The following is a 16,032-nucleotide window of genomic DNA, read 5'->3' as shown; positions in this document are numbered from 1 at the left end:
CTTACTTTGCCTCTGTGCACCAGTATTCGCATCTGTAAAATGGGTAGAGGCTAACAATAAACTGCTTCATAGATAGACTAAATGTGGTAATACACAGAGGGGCTTAATCCACTGCAAGAGCTTGACAGTGAGCCACTATTCATCTTCCAAGCGAATTCATCTCCCTCATCATTCCTCCTCCCGGCTCTTTTACTTCCTTTTCATTTAAATCTCGAATATCCACCTAGGCGGTAAAGTTAGTCCGCATCTTACGCCTTTTCTTCTCTGTCCCCTCCTTCCCAGGGCCCACCTCCGCGGACGCAGAGCGTCTGCTGGCCGGATTGATGGTCAGCGGTAGCGGTCTCTGAGGCAGTCAGTAATCCTCGGCTTGGGAAATCTACGAACGGCCAGCTCAGATCCTCTGAGGTGCTGCCCGGCAGGGAAAGCCACCGCCAGCCCATCTCAGGGGCGCGAGTGGAAGAGCCATACTGCAGCAGAAGTAACAGACAGGGACCGCGGCCAATGAGGGGGTATGGGCGCATTAGAAGATAACAGGATGACCGGGGTCAAGAACGCGCCACGCCATCTCCGCCTGGCCACCTTATCCTCCAACTGGTGGCTGCAGTTATCCTCCCAGATCCCGACAGCGGCTCCAGAAGTGACAGCCACGTGGATCGCGGGGAATGGAATGGAGGCGTGAGGGCGGGGCTGGAAGGGCGCCGGAGAGGTGCAGGACCAGCGTGCGCGCGCCCGGGCGCCGGCTGCCAGGCGACGCCGCCGGGAGCGAGTACGCCCCTGACGACACGCGCTGTGCGCCCAATGAGCGGAGGCCGGAGGGAGGCGCCGTTCCGCCCCCTCCCGCCCCCGCCGCCGCCACAGCCGCCGCGGCGGGGAGCGTCTGAGGAGTCAAGGGGCCGCTGCGGGCTCGGGCGCCGCGCCGCGCCGGCCGCAGCCGCCCGACGAGGCCCAGGGAGCCGCTCGCCCGACCCCGCCGCCCAATGTCCTCAAGATGGAGGCAGCGGGGGCGGCGGCGTGAGGAAAGCAGCGCTGTGGGCGCGGGCACCGGGGCCCCGGCGGAGGCGCTGGCGGGATGGGGCTGCTGCTCATGATCCTGGCGTCGGCCGTGCTGGGCTCCTTCCTCACCCTCCTCACCCAGTTCCTGCTGCTTTACCGCAAACAGCCCGAGCCGCCGCCAGACGAGGCCGCCCGCGCCGGCGACGGCTTCCACTACCTCAAGCCGGTGCCGGGCCTGGCCCTGAGGGAGTACCTTTATGGCGGCGGCGGGGCTGAGGAGCCCTCGGGCGGGCCCCCCGAGGGCGGCGCTACCCCGGCCCCGGCCCCCGAGACCCCCGCCCCGCCGACGCGGGAGACCTGCTACTTCCTCAACGCCATCATCCTGTTCCTATTCCGGGAGCTGCGGGACACCGCGCTGGCCCGCCGCTGGGTCACCAAGAAGATCAAGGTGGAGTTCGAGGAGCTGCTGCAGACCAAGACGGCGGGGCGCCTGCTGGAGGGGCTGAGCCTGCGGGACGTGTTCCTGGGCGAGACGGTGCCCTTCATCAAGACCATCCGGCTCCTCCGGCCCGTGGTGCCCTCGGCGCCCGGAGAGCCCGACGGCCCCGAGGGGGAGGCGCTGCCCGCCACCTCCCCCGAGGAGCTGGCCTTCGAGGCGGAGGTGGAGTACAACGGGGGCTTCCACCTGGCCATCGACGTGGACTTGGTCTTCGGCAAGTCCGCCTACCTCTTCGTCAAGCTGTCCCGCGTGGTGGGGCGGCTGCGCTTCGTCCTCACCCGCGTGCCCTTCACCCACTGGTTCTTCTCCTTCGTGGAGGACCCGCTGATCGACTTCGAGGTGCGCTCCCAGTTCGAAGGGCGGCCCATGCCCCAGCTCACCTCCATCATCGTCAACCAGCTCAAGAAAGTCATCAAGCGCAGGCACACCCTCCCGAGTTACAAGATCCGGTGAGAGGGAGGCGGGGGACGGGCTTCCACGGGCGCGGGGGCCTGGCGGCTGGGAAGCCGGGCCCGGGCGTGAGGCAGCTGCCTGCACGGAGTGGGAAGGGCCGAGGCTTATCCCCAGCCCCTGCTCCCCCGGGATCGTCCCACTTCCGGCAGGGCCCTAGGTAAAGGCAAGTACGGGCTGCACACATTTTTTGCTTCCAAAGGGCGTAAATATGGTCTAGAAACCTTTTCGTGTGCTCTAGAGCACCCAGGGTGCCGTCATCGTGGGTGGACGCCGCGTGCTGAAAGTGGAAGGGAAGTCCACCCTCAGCCCAGGAGTCGGCTCTGGGACTGTGGCAAACTATTCCTATACGTGGTTGCTGCGTTGAGGGCAGCTCTGCAGCGTCACCTTGGCCACGTTGAGAAATTGTTCCTGGACACAAAGTACAAGCATGAAGAATGTGCTGGTAGCCCAGGGCTGTGATGTTTTCCAACTTCAGGCCGCTTTTGCTGTGATGCTTTGGCAACTTTCAGGGCACAGGCAGTAGGTATTGTAGAGGATAATTTTACACAGGAAATTGGAAAAGAGTTGGGAGCCTGTACTTGTTGTAGTTCCCTGTACATTTTGTATTAATGTCATCTAGTCTTTTGGGGAGGGTTCCGGAACACAGACCTAGACTCTGCCCCTCATTTCAACTCTCTGTGGCTTTAGGTTCCTGGCGCAGTACCTGAAATCACCCTGCAGGTAGTATTTTAATGATAGGTAGTGATTTTAACTTTTGAAGCCCTCCTGTATCTGGTGGCTTAATGTTATATAGTATACTGTTTGGATTAATGTACGAGGTCTTTTTTAATATCATAGAAGAAGTGGAAGAGGAAAGGAAGTTCTGTAGGGCTAGAGGCTTCATCCACTTTGGTCTGGGAAGGCTTGTTGTTGGAATGGAAAGGGTCATACATGGCTATTCTAAAACAGCTGAATGTTTAATTTCACTTTCTGTCTTCCTTTAATTTTGTGTTCATTAAAATGTTGGGTTCTTTTGGATTTTGTCCTTTATTTTAAAATTATGTCAATTTGGTATTTGCCTTACCTAGTGCCCTTTAGTAGAAGTTGCCTATTTCTAGATCACTAATTTTCTACCACAGTCTCTAGCATCTGTGACCCAGATAATCCAGAAATATTTTATATTTGGGTTTGGGGTGGCTTATTGACTTGTGTATGTGGCAGATTTACCTTACTAATTATGTTTTGTTTAGGCTAATAGGACAGAGTGACTGCTTAAAACTGTCGAGTGAAAGGAAAAATTTACTTTATAATGGAAGTATTTCCATAGATTTGCAGAGGATGGTGAACCGGTTGTTCACTGTGTTTGATTTCCTGTTCTGTGAGGTAGAACATACTTTGTGAAACCTCTTCTTTAAGCTCTGGAATATAAGTGACTAAATTATAAATGAATTCTAGTGTTTAAGCAGTAAGATGTCTATTTATAGCAGTGTGTTGCTAAGAAAGTCATGAGAAAAAGTTGTTACAGATTTTGATATTCTCTCACAACTTCAATTCTGATATTTTCTGGGTTAACTTTCAGATATGAAATGTGCCTAAGTTATTATAATTGGGGGTTATTTGCAGAATAGCCAGTGGCAGTGAGGTTGGATATCATTTTAAGGGTTTTCTTTTTTAATATAGACTTAGAATTCAGTTAAATCTGAAGAAAGTTATGAATAGGCGTTATGGAGCCCCTAATAGATTTGTTGCTTTGAAGGAACTTTATCATCTGTATCATTGAATAGCATCACCATTTAAAACAGAGCAAAATTGCTTTCATTTACTATATTCGAAGAGATTTTTAAAAAACAGCATGTGTTTGATTATGTATGATATTTCACCTTTTAAACCGTAAACATTAAATGATCACCTCCAGAAATGTACACATTTGTGCTGTTTATATTAGAAGGCATTTCCATGGTCAGTCAGTGAATACTGTGCAGAACGTATCACTCAATCTGGCGATGTTTATTGTACACCTACTACATGCTTATTGTTCAAGATGCTGGGGCTTAAATGCTGAACAGCCTCAACCCTTGTGGAGCTTAGAGTTTAGTAAGAATTGAATTAGCTATACTTAAGATTTAATCTAGAATGTGATTGATGGGGTTGAAGTAACTAGGAAGCTGATTTTAGTTTAGTAAAAGAAAGTAATGGAAGTATGAGAATGAAAAGGGCTGCTTCAGGAAGTGTTGAGTTCTCTTATCTGTGTAGCTGTTCTGCCAGAAGTGTTTTAAACTACTGATGTTGTCAGGTGGATTCAAGTTGCAGCTAAGAGAATGAATTAAAATACATTTAAGATGTATCACAATTGTCATAATGAGAATTAAAGTAGCTGGTGTCTACCTTTTTTTTATAGATGAGGCTCAGAGTAGTTAAATAACTTGCTTAAAGTCATACAGCTGTCAAGTGGTGAAATTCAGCTCTGATAAAGCCAGGCTGCCGTTTTTTCCTTAAACAATACCACGTTGTTCTTAAGGGATTTTTTTTTTTTTTTAGTATGCCGTTGATAAAATCCATATAATACATATGTGGGGATATCTTTCCAAATTAACTGAGGACTCTGAGAAGAGTGTGGCTGTAAGCTTTTTTTTAAATTTAAATTGGAAATTTTGAGAAAGGATCCTTTTAAGGTGAAATCATAAGGTTAAATCTTTGAGTGCTGCCCCACATAGTGTTTCTTTTTTAATCCACCGGATTTTGTTTCCAAATAGAAGGTCTTACTAGTTTATCCTTTTTAGCCATCTAATTTACTTAGTAGAGCTAAAGCAGTAAAGAAAATTGTAGTATTGAGTCTTGGGATTCTTTGGCACTTTTAATTATTATATAACAGAAATATCTTGCCAATTCACATTGTTGTCACTTCTTTCCTCCTTCATTTGTTTTTCCATTTTCATATTGCTATAGAGAAAGTGGCCCATCAGGACTGCCAGTTCCTAATGTCTCATGTAGAGATGCAGAGGAGCTCAAATGGTTGCTTTCTAAGGATCCAGCTGTTTGACACTTCATTTTACCCAACTAACATTGTTTGTAAAACATCCTAATTTCTTTTTAAATGAGTTATATATGTATACATTTTCTACATATTATAATTCTAATTTGACTAATAAAATTCTAAATTCAGCCACCTCAACCTTGTTTTTTTTCCTTAAAATGTATACTTTAAAATGGTAAATTAAAACAGTAGTATTTTTTTTCTTAATATTTATTTATTTATTTTTTCCCCCAAAGCCCCAACAGATAGTTGTATGTCATAGCTGCACATCCTTCCAGTTGCTGCATGTGGGACGCGGCCTCGGCATGGCCGGAGAAGCGGTACGTTGGTGCGCGCCCGGGATCCGAACCCGGGCCGCCAGCAGCAGAGTGCGCGCACCCAACCGCCAAGCCACGGGACCGGCCCCAAAGCAGTAGTATTTTTTTAAAATTAACTCCAAAATTAGTCTTCAAAACAGAAAGACTACCACTAGTGTTCTTGACTACATGGAGAATCCATCTTCAATGTGAAATCTGAGTCCTAGTCCTGGGGAGTTTAGGGTTTGGGAGTCAAATGTTTGAGATTCTTACTGATGCTTCTGTTCCTCAAGTATTATTGCTATGTACCTAGCACTGGTTGTATACTGAAAGGCTAAATTCATTTTGCAGGTACTTTTTATTTGGCCTGCACTCTGGTGTTTTGTTTCTTAATTGTCAACATTTAAAAACAGAAGATTCTGCATTATTTGTGTTTCTGGCTTCTCTTAGGAAAAATTGGAAGATCTTGTAGCACCAGGCCTGCATTTCTCATAGCAATAATAGAATAGAGAGACAGAGTCTAGTAGCAGCTGCAGGAAGCTCTTACTCCTAGTTTATAGTCCCTATCTGCTTGCTACACTTACTGATGGTACTGGCCTGGCGTTACATGAATTTGAGACCTTTACTAAATGGAAAGAGTTAATAGCTGGATAGTAGAGGGTGATAATTTTTACCCCTCTTTAAACATTATATCTTTGAAGAGACCTTCATTGAGCAATTTTATTTATAAAAGACATTATAAATATAATGTTGAATTTTAAAAAATCATTCTACCAGAAATTAAAAAAAAAATCTCTTGAAACGTTTTCCAGTTCTCTACAGTATAGAGATAGTAAGTAGACAGCGGCTGCTTTTCATTTGAGTTTGGTGGATTTTTGCTTTAGTGTGAGGTGGATCATTAATTAAACTACATAAGCATTTTTTTCTCTGATCTACGAATAAGGGGGTATCTACTTATTGACACTTTGAATTTAATGAATGAGTATGGAACAAATATTGGGGAAAACTTCACTTTTCAGGTTCATGGAATGTCTTCTGAACATGACTATTTTTGTCATAACTGTTTTGTTCTTTTACTCCTGAAAAACATTCTGATACATATTTGTGGAAATTTTTCAAATATTCTTAGTGACTGGAGATCAGGGAGGACCACTATCCCCACTAAAGGCCAGGACAGGGCTGTGTTTAGATAGAGCCTTTTAGCATCTTTATATTTATCTATATCTACTCTAAATATACCATTAATTTCAGAGAACTAAATTAGGCTTGGTCTGGAAAGCCTCATACTCTATAATGTGGTTTATAATTCAATTATTTCTTCCTTGGTCTTCTGAGATGAAGAAAAACATTTATTCTTAATGTTAATTATAGCTTTTTTATGTTATTGATTATTTGGGGTAAAGATGGTTTTGAGTAATCCATGTCTTAAAAACTTTCAAAGTAAATTCGCTGAAAGCTGGTAAAATCATTTGTAAGGTTAAGTGTAATGTACTGTATTTATTCATTTACTCTTTCATATTTTCTTTCTATATATGGACAACTTTTAAAAGATGTCTTTACTTAGACTGGGAAATACTTTAAAATAGCTACTAAAATTCCATAGTGATTGTGGGAATCATAGTTTTACTTACTAAGGTTAATAGGAAATATAACTAACCTTTGATACTTTGACTTTGGGAGAGTAGAGACAACGACATTAGTGTATCACTCTAGCTGTTTTGGAGTAATGATGTAATGTAGTAGCTAATTTTTTATCTATTGTGCTTTTTCTTGTACTACTGCTCAGATGAATATCTCTATATAAATGGAATTGAAAGACCATTGTCTTAGAGATAAATAATTAAATCGTTTTTAAAATAGTCATTTATTTTCAGTAACTACTTCCTGAGGACTACTATAGCTTGTGTTTTGGTGGTTATGGTGAAGGTGTTAAAAATGGTTGTAACATGGGTTCATGCTCTCAAGCTGGTTAGTCTTTGTGGGGGAAAACAAAGAACAATTAAAACACATTATTTATATATATATATATATAAAAACATATTTGGATTCAGTTTTATGAGAAACAGGAAGAGGAGAGATCAGTTTCTCTGCTAAGGCTAACACCTGATTACTTTCTGTTGTATAATATTTTGTGGCCTTAGGTTCCTTAGTACACCTAAGAATATTCCAGTTTAGTGCTGGTTTTACTTCTTGCAAGTTGAATTTTCTTAAGCTGCTTTGAATTGTTGTGATTTAAGTATCTGAAATACTTTAGATGGAAAATAATGTATTAATAAATTAAATCTTTGCTCTAGAAATTTGATTTACACATTGAAGGGAGAAGAGTAATTATGAGGAGACTGTTAGATTCTAATTGGTAATGTACAGGTCTGTTGTCTGTCCAAGAAAGTCCAGGTTTGTTCCTGGAAATAGCCAAAGCAGATCATTATAAAGTAGATTGTATTGGAGCATGCCTGATCAAACAATTAATATTGACTTACAAATATTACTAATTATCTATCATATGAGGCAGAGGCAAGAATAATAAAAAATGAGTTTGCTAAATATGCCAGGCACCGTGTGAGCAGTTCCATACACTTGCTATCTCACTTAAAACCACTGTGTAGGAGAGGTTGGTATCTCATTTTTAAGGATATGGAAACTTGAGACTTAGAGGGAGTTAGTGACTTTCTCAAAGTCCTAAAAAAAAAGTGGTGGACTCCCAAAGCCCATGTTGCATTATTTCTGTAGAGATAAACCAACTGTTACTGTAAACCAGGGGTTTACAAACAAGCTGGTGTTAGGCCCATGAGTTAAGAATGGTTTTTACATTGTTAAACTTTACATCTAAAGTTGTTCAAAAAAGAAGCAGCATATACTACAGACCGTATGTACCCACAGATTCTAAAATATTTACTATCTGGCCCTTTATAAAAAATGTTTGCTAACCCCTGCTCTAAACCCTTAAACAACAAACTATGCTTAAATTGCCTATGAAAAAGGAGCATATATGCATCTACCTTGAAAGTTACTTTTAAACCTCTTTTTTGAGGGTCCTGTCTTTTTACAAAGCTATTGAAAACCGTGGATACTCTTTGTAGAAAAATGCATAAACAAATTTTCATTTGATTTCATGAAATTTATAGTCCCCTTGAAACCTGTCTAGGATCCTTAGACTCCAGTTAAATAATAAGCACAGATGGAAGGATACAACTTTGTTATATAAATATAACTAAAACTAACATGCCAAAATAAATATTAAGCACTTTATAATTTTCCTGGCCTTCTTAGAATGTATACAGGATTCATATGGCTCATGCATTTCTAAAAAACCCCTCTCTATCCAAGAAAGTGTAATCTGTCTCTCTATTTTTTCTCTCTTGGTAAGGTTCCCTATAGCAGGCTGAGACGTTTTGAATCAGTTGTTCATTAAGAATATGTGACATTTCAAGTTAGAGTTTCTGCCACTAAATACGTCGTTTAGAAGTTAAATACTGACCCAAGATTTCTTCCCACCACATTCTCCATTTTCTCAGAACAGTGTCACCAGGAAACAAGTGCTATTTAATCCCTTTGTTCCTTCCTAGAGTCGTGGGATCTACCAGACACTTTTGGCATGGCATGAGAGCACATCACACTTCATTGAAAAGTCGTAAAGTAACTACCTGGTCATTAGCAGAAGTTTTACAGAGTGGTTTCAAAATCTCTCTTGCCAAATTGCTAAGACTGGTGTAAAACCACATACTTAGCAAATTTGTACTAGGGAAAAATGAGGTGTAAGTGTTAATTATTTACCTTCAGATGAGTAGAACTACAGGTGCTAAGTAGAGACTGCCAGGACTATGGAATTATATCATTCTTTTGGGTTGAGGCTATAGAGAAGTACTTAAATTGTCTATTCCAGTAGATGGAGCTTTGGAGTAATGTGCACCTGACTTGAGCACGATACCCAGCAAGAGACCCTGGACAAAAGGCTATATCTTCACTAGTCTGTTTCCATACCTGTGAAATGGAACTGGAAATAATTTCTATCTAATTGGAGATAATAACTGTCACATATATGATACCTACTGAATAAATGTATCTTTCCTTCAGTAACTAATTGAATATACACATTTATTGATTATCCTGCATTTGTCAGACATTTTACTAGAGATATGTCAGACATTTGCTAGGTGACACATTAAAATTTTTTTCCCCTTTCAAATGAGTGATAAGCTCATTGTAAAAATTCAAACAGAAAATATGAAATATCAAAGTGAAAAATCTCCTGTAATATCTATTCTTAAAGAAAACTGTTAAAATCTGAGGACTATTATTCCATTTTTTTCTAAATGTATTCTAATTTGTTATTAATTTATAAAAACAGAATCATAGTCGGTACCCCACTGATAGCAACTTGCTTTTTTTTTTTCACTTGTTATATCTGGGTTTTCTAAATATACCTACTTCATGTGTTTTAGGAGGTGCTTAGAATTACATTGATCAAAAGTACCATAAGTTAACCAGTTCCTTGTTGATTTTTTTTTTTTCAGTTTCTCACTAATGTAAATAATGGTACCATAAACATCTTTGTGTAGTTACTAGATTTTTTCTTTTGATCTTTTTAGGGGTTTTTATTTAGACAGTTTTTTGCAAATGTTCAGATAGTATTTAGGAGCATAAAAAAGTTAAAAATGTACTCCTCTTCCTTTTAATTTCATTCCCCCGATATACCCAGTGTTAAGTTTGAAGTATACACCTAACTCTATATTCAAAGACACATATACAAGCCTGAGGTGCCTCTCTTATCCTCTCTCTCTCTGCCTCCCTTTCTCCTTAAAAATAAAGTAAGGGAGTATAATATAAATGCAACCCTGCAAGTTGGTTTGTAAGTGTAACATGGCATCCCTCCTGGCAGCTTGTATGGGTCTAACTCATTCACTGCTTGACTCCACTCCTGGCCATTCTCTCTAGCTCTGACCTTATCTTCTAAAACTCTTCCTCTCACTTGGTCTGTTCTGGCCTCCTGGCTGTTCTCACACTCTAAGCATGCGCCCATCACAAGGCCTTCGCTAGACCTTCTTTGGGAATGTTTTTCCCACAGATAGCCAAAGAGCTCACGCCGTCACTTTTTAGGTCCCTGCTTAAATATCACCTTTCGACTGTCCTATATAAAAAAGCCACATTAGCCCTTGAAATGCTGGAATTTTTTTTTCACAAATTTTTTATTGACGTATAATATACATATGCATGTGTTTGCGTGTGTCCAGATCCTAAGTGTATTCTTGATAAATTTTCACAGAGTGCACTCAGCCATGTAGCTGAAGGGCTGGGATTTTGAATTCAGTCTGTCTAAAGAATAAAATTCTTTGAATTTCTTAAACAGAATGTATGGAACATTTTAACCTTTTTTTTGTTTTTTTTAATCTTGAAGGTTGTCATTATGAACACAGTTATGCTGGTGATATGTAACCCAATTCTGATTGTAAAACCAGTATTGAAGAGGAATGCCTCCTCCCCCGCCCCACACACACTGATTTATTCTGATTGAGGTCTCCAGAAGCCTTGGTTTTTAATTTCATACTTTTAGGAAAGGTCAATATCAGTAAACTGTACATTTGTACTTTCCATGGACTGATGCAGAATAACAATAAAACTTATTTTGCCTAGTCTGGTGCATAATTACTATTTTTGTGAAATCAGCAGAATTTTTTAGAACATGTATTTCCTTCTTCTCTAATCAGCACATTGGTTATTTATGCCCATGAATTCTTTATGTATTATAGGGAGAATGGAGCTGATGATATGGTGGATGGAGTACTGAATTGTCTGTGCTTTGATTTGCATAACTTTGATGAAAGAGCTAGAAAATTTCCTGCTCCCCAGCATAATTAGTTCTTGTTGGTATGTACTTAAAAACAAAAATACTGTGATTAGCACAGTAAAAATGGTTTAGTTGGGTTTATTCTTTTGTATTAAGTACCTGTTATGTGTACTTAGTTCATTGGTAAGGTGTGTGCCAGTTAAACAGGTATTTGAGACCTATGTATGTTTAGAAATGGTGTTACTCTTAGGATCAACTCCATTTCCTACCTGTATAATCTGCAATTATAAGTGACTATTGTTTTTTGTAAAATCTTAAGTAGCCGTAATGGGGAGATATCATTTCTGTTTAGTGGCTGGCTACAGGAATCTGTATTTTGAAAAATGTCTGTGTTCTGTTCTTAGATACAGCTTTTTCATGCAGACATCATTATGTACTAAATAGTGCATCTGGTGTTTGTGTTGTATGCTAACTTGTCCTTTTCACACAATAGTCTTTCATGCATACTAGATAATATTCATACTCATTACTAAGGATGATTGTGGTTACTGACTGCACAGTCTTACTACCTTAGTCATTTGGTCAAGCGAATAAATAATTCAAAGCTTTTAGTCCTGTGAAACTTGCTGTGGCTGAAGTTAGAGCCATTCTATTATAGCTAATTTCATTGTATGATAATTATTTTTATAATGCACTGAAGATCTTATTTTTTTCCTCACCATTATTAAGTGTAATATTTCCTGTAAAATTTAGGACAGGTGTTAATTTGGTCTGTTTTATTATTTGGAAAGGTTATTAGTTCTCAATATTTAACTTTGTATTTTAATCAGGACTGGAATTGCGAACTCTTGACATGGGAAGAATTTAACTAAGTGTTTGTAGCAAATATGTATCCTTTTGTTTATTAATGCTGGAGTAGTAAATAGTACAGATTGAATTTAATTCAGATATTTGAGATTAGTGAAATGTAAGGAGAAAATTTGTGACGATCGTTAGTCTGTAATAAAGCCCATGAATACAGTTTATCTAAATTATAGGCCATTTTTTAGTAAATTGCTTACTTAAAATATTTGAGTAAATTACTCAAAATATTTGAATTTTTTAGTACTATAGAGTTAGGATTTGGACACAGTTATTTGGAGATTCATGCCAGTCAACAAGCATTTATTAGACCAGACTCTGGTAATAATTGTTGGAGCCTTGGGGATACTCTGTGTTCTTTTTGTTTTTTCTTTATTGTGAAATTTTTGTTGTGCATCATTGTTTGTCAGTCACCATATAAATGCATCTGTTCACCCCTTGTGCCCACCCCCCAACCCCCTTGCCCTCTTTGTTCTTTTTTTAATGGATTCATTTGTTTATTTTTTTCTGTGTGTGAGGAAGATTAGCCCTGAGCTAATATCTGTTGCCAATCCTCTTCTTTTTGCTGAGGAAGATTGGCCATGGGCTAACATTCATCCCCATCTTCCTCTACTTTATATGGGACGCCGCCACAGCATGGCTTGAGAAGCAGTGCGTCGGTCCGCACCCAGAATCCGAACCTGCGAACCCCGGGCCGCCACAGTGGAGTGCACGAACTTAACCACTATGCCACCGGGCCAGCCCCAGATACTCTGTGTTCTTAAGGTTTCTCATGAAAGTAACTCAGCCTCTTGCCCTGAAACAGTAGGATTAGATGATGAGTAATTCCTATTTTATTTCTGGAATTACTATTGATTTGTTGATAGTGTGTCCTTGGGCAAGTCATGCAACTTGTTATTTTTGAGACTGAATGAAATAAAAATCTAAAATTTTTAAAGTTCGTTGAGAAAACAAATTACGTAAACGTAAGATGGCATTATTCACTTCTCTGTTATTTATGCATAGGTCTAATGGAGGGATTTCTCTCCAATATGCAGGTACAAATCTTAAAAATATTTTTATTTAATAAGTTCTGACTTTAGGTAATCATGAACTAAGAGAAGTAGAGATACAGGTAATATTAAAATCATTTATACTTCAGAAGGTGCTGTGTTACTTTTATTTGGATAGAGAAAAATGAGAAGAAAGCTGGACAATTATAACCTTAAAGTATTTACTTTCTCCTCATTTTTCTTGTTCATATCTTTTGCTGTTCCTTACTTCATATCTGGAATGGAATTTTTGTCTACTTGATACATCTAACTGGCTTAAGAGGACCAGACCTTTGTATTGTATACTTCATTGTTCATATCTTTACCATAGTGGGGAGGTGATAATTTTGCCTATGATGTTTTTTCTTCCCCCATCCACCAGCTTCAGAAGAGATCCAGTTTATTCAGTGAATGTTTGATACCATCTTTGTCCAGGGCACTATGCACTGCAAAGAGAGTTAGTGGTAGGAGAGAATAAATAAAACAGTCCTTCCTTCCTTCAAGTTTTTTTTTTTAAATCCAGTAGTGAGAAACAATGTACTTAAAAGTAAGATAATGGGTTACAATGTAAGAATTTAAGAGTTGCCATGACTAAGAGTTGTTACTTTCTAATTCAGTGGTTTTCAGCGTGTGGTTTGGGGACTCCTTTAGATCCCCAAAACCCTTACAGGGGGAGTTTACCAAGTCAAAACTATTCTCATAATAATACAAAAATGCTATTTGCCTTTTTCACTCTCATTCTCTCACAAGTATACAATGGAGTTCTCTAGGACTTAGATGATGTATGATACCATCATCATCCTGACGGCTAATGCAATGTGAGCTTGTGTATTCTTATGTTTAAAGGTGTCATTATTTTTAGTTTCTAATGTGGTAAATATCAATAGATATAACCTACATAAACAATAAATCTTTGGAGTTCTTAATGATTTTTAAAAATATATAGGGGTCCTCTGAACAAAATATTTGAGAACTGCTGGTCTAACCTGAAGTTTATTTATTTTCACCATATGTAAAGGAAGTACCCCTATTGCTTTATTTTCTGAGTCAGTTTGAATGAACATTAGATATATACTTTATTTTCAGTTGATTTATGGTATTGCTTGTACACCTTAGTGTTGTAAGGAGCACCGGGTTAAGTGGATCTGTTGCAGTTCTGACTGTAGCATTTACTATGTGATCACAGAAAGCCACTTGAACTTCCTCATCCTTAGTTTCTTCATATGTAAAATAAGACTTACAATGCCATACATTGTCATGAGTCATGAGAATCAAGGATGTATGTGAAAATATTATGTAATTTACAGACATGCTAGAAACGTATACAGTGGTAATTCCTATATTCTCTTTTTCAAAGGCGTGTGTTGGGGAAGCTGGTAGAAAGGAATAGGAGTTTGGATTTGAGGACACTTCTCATGGTTCTGCCCTTTCTTTTTTAGCTTTGTGAAAGCTGAGAATTTAAATTTACTTGATCATAGGCGATGGTAAAGAACCCTCATGCTGTGGGTTGTGATGAACATAAAAAGATAAGAGATTTATCAGACATGGTCAAGAGAATTACTTTGGTTCCCTGAGCAACTCGTCTCATTTGATACTTTATCTCTCTGGTGCATAGGATATCAGTTAACATTGACTCACCTTTGAGTCACCAGCTATTGAGTTCTATTATGAGGGACCTGCAGCCTCTATTATCACTCTTGTTCAGCATATATATGAAACCGCTTCAGAAAATTGAGAAGCATTTTAGATCTTGATTATTCTATGCAGAATTGGGAGTTTAGATAAAAGTGAACATTTCATGTTAGGTAGAGGGTATATAGATGAGTAGGGGGGAAAGTTTTTCTGTAACGGTATTTGTCATCCTTGTTCTTATTAGTTTCATAACTACTCAGGAGTACTTTTTTCTCCTTAGAAGTACAGAAATTAAAATCATTCTCCCAAGTATGGACTTTGTCAGCATAGTGCACACCAAGGAATTCCATAAATAGAACAATTCTCCATGGGTTTCTTTAAGTCAGTTTCTTAATATAGTCAGTGTGATATAAGCCTTAGTTATAAAGCTTAATGACGCAGAGGTAGAAAGGTGATACCTAAGGTAGGGAGGCATACTGGCTATTGTTAATTTATTTCCTTGCACTTGCAACTTGATATCCTCACAAAGGATGCAATTTTAAAAAAATCAGTTAGTATGGTGACTAAAATCATGGCCATGTAGAATCTGAAGTCTGAGGAAAACAAATAGCTATGACCTTTAACATCATGCATGCTGAATGCTGAGTCCTGAAATGGTTCCATATAGAAGGGAAGGAGTTTGCTGTCTGACATGTCTCCAGGAGACCAGCCTTAAAATAGAAAAATAGAAAATTTGATAGGAAATATTTCTAGAGCACCTCACTGTGCCAAATGCTTTATGTGTACTTTCTCAGCTAATCCATACAATAACCCCGATAAGATAGGTGCTAGTTATTATCTTACTTTTTTTTTTATAATTTTATTTATTTTTTTCCCCCCAAAGCCCCAGTAGATAGTTGTATGTCATAGCTGCACATCCTTCTAGTTGCTGCATGTGGGTCGCGGCCTCAGCGTGGCCAGAGAAGCCGTGCGTTGGTGCGCGCCCGGGATCCCAACCCGGGCTGCCAGCAGCGGAGTGCGCGCACCCAACCGTTAAGCCACGGGGCCAGCCCTATTATCTTACTTTTACAGATGAAGAAACCGAAGTTCTCAGAGTTGAAGTAGTTTGCCCAAGGTCTCAGAGCTAATAATTGTTAGAACCAAAATTCAAAACCAGGTACTGACTGGAAAACATGTTTGCTTAACACTGCTTTAAACTGCCGCCTTGTCAAAAGGAAGCTGAGAAGTGAGGGATGCTAAGTACTTCTCATTATTTCATGTAGTCTTTATAACAACACTGTGAGATAGTTGTAATTATCATCCTCCTTTTGCATGTGAGGAAACTGAGGCTTAAAGTCAGTTTGCTCAAGGTCATAGTGCTGGCAAGTGGCAGACCAGAATTCGAAGCCAAGCTGTCTGGCTCTAGGTTCTGCTTTAACCACTATTCTGTACTACCTACCATGTATGTTTCTTGTCCTCAGGCAATTCAC

The 16,032-nt window shown here is 39.8% G+C and overlaps 1 protein-coding gene across 1 annotated transcript in view; it reads left to right on the top strand.

Moving 5' to 3' along the window:
- The first annotated feature begins 920 nt into the window (after positions 1–920).
- PDZD8 (PDZ domain containing 8) overlaps positions 921–16,032 on the top strand; it is an 81,194-nt gene continuing 66,082 nt past the window's right edge. Inside the window, exon 1 of the mRNA XM_058544096.1 lies at positions 921–1,941. Coding sequence (XP_058400079.1) covers positions 1,070–1,941 — 872 coding nt within the window. The 5' untranslated portion in view covers positions 921–1,069. The remainder of the gene's footprint in view (positions 1,942–16,032) is intronic.

The sequence above is a fragment of the Diceros bicornis genome, chromosome 6 (assembly GCF_020826845.1).
Source record: "Diceros bicornis minor isolate mBicDic1 chromosome 6, mDicBic1.mat.cur, whole genome shotgun sequence".
Classification (NCBI taxonomy): domain Eukaryota; kingdom Metazoa; phylum Chordata; class Mammalia; order Perissodactyla; family Rhinocerotidae; genus Diceros; species Diceros bicornis.
Note: the sequence above shows the minus strand (reverse complement) of the source record. Positions and strands in the feature narration are given on the sequence as shown.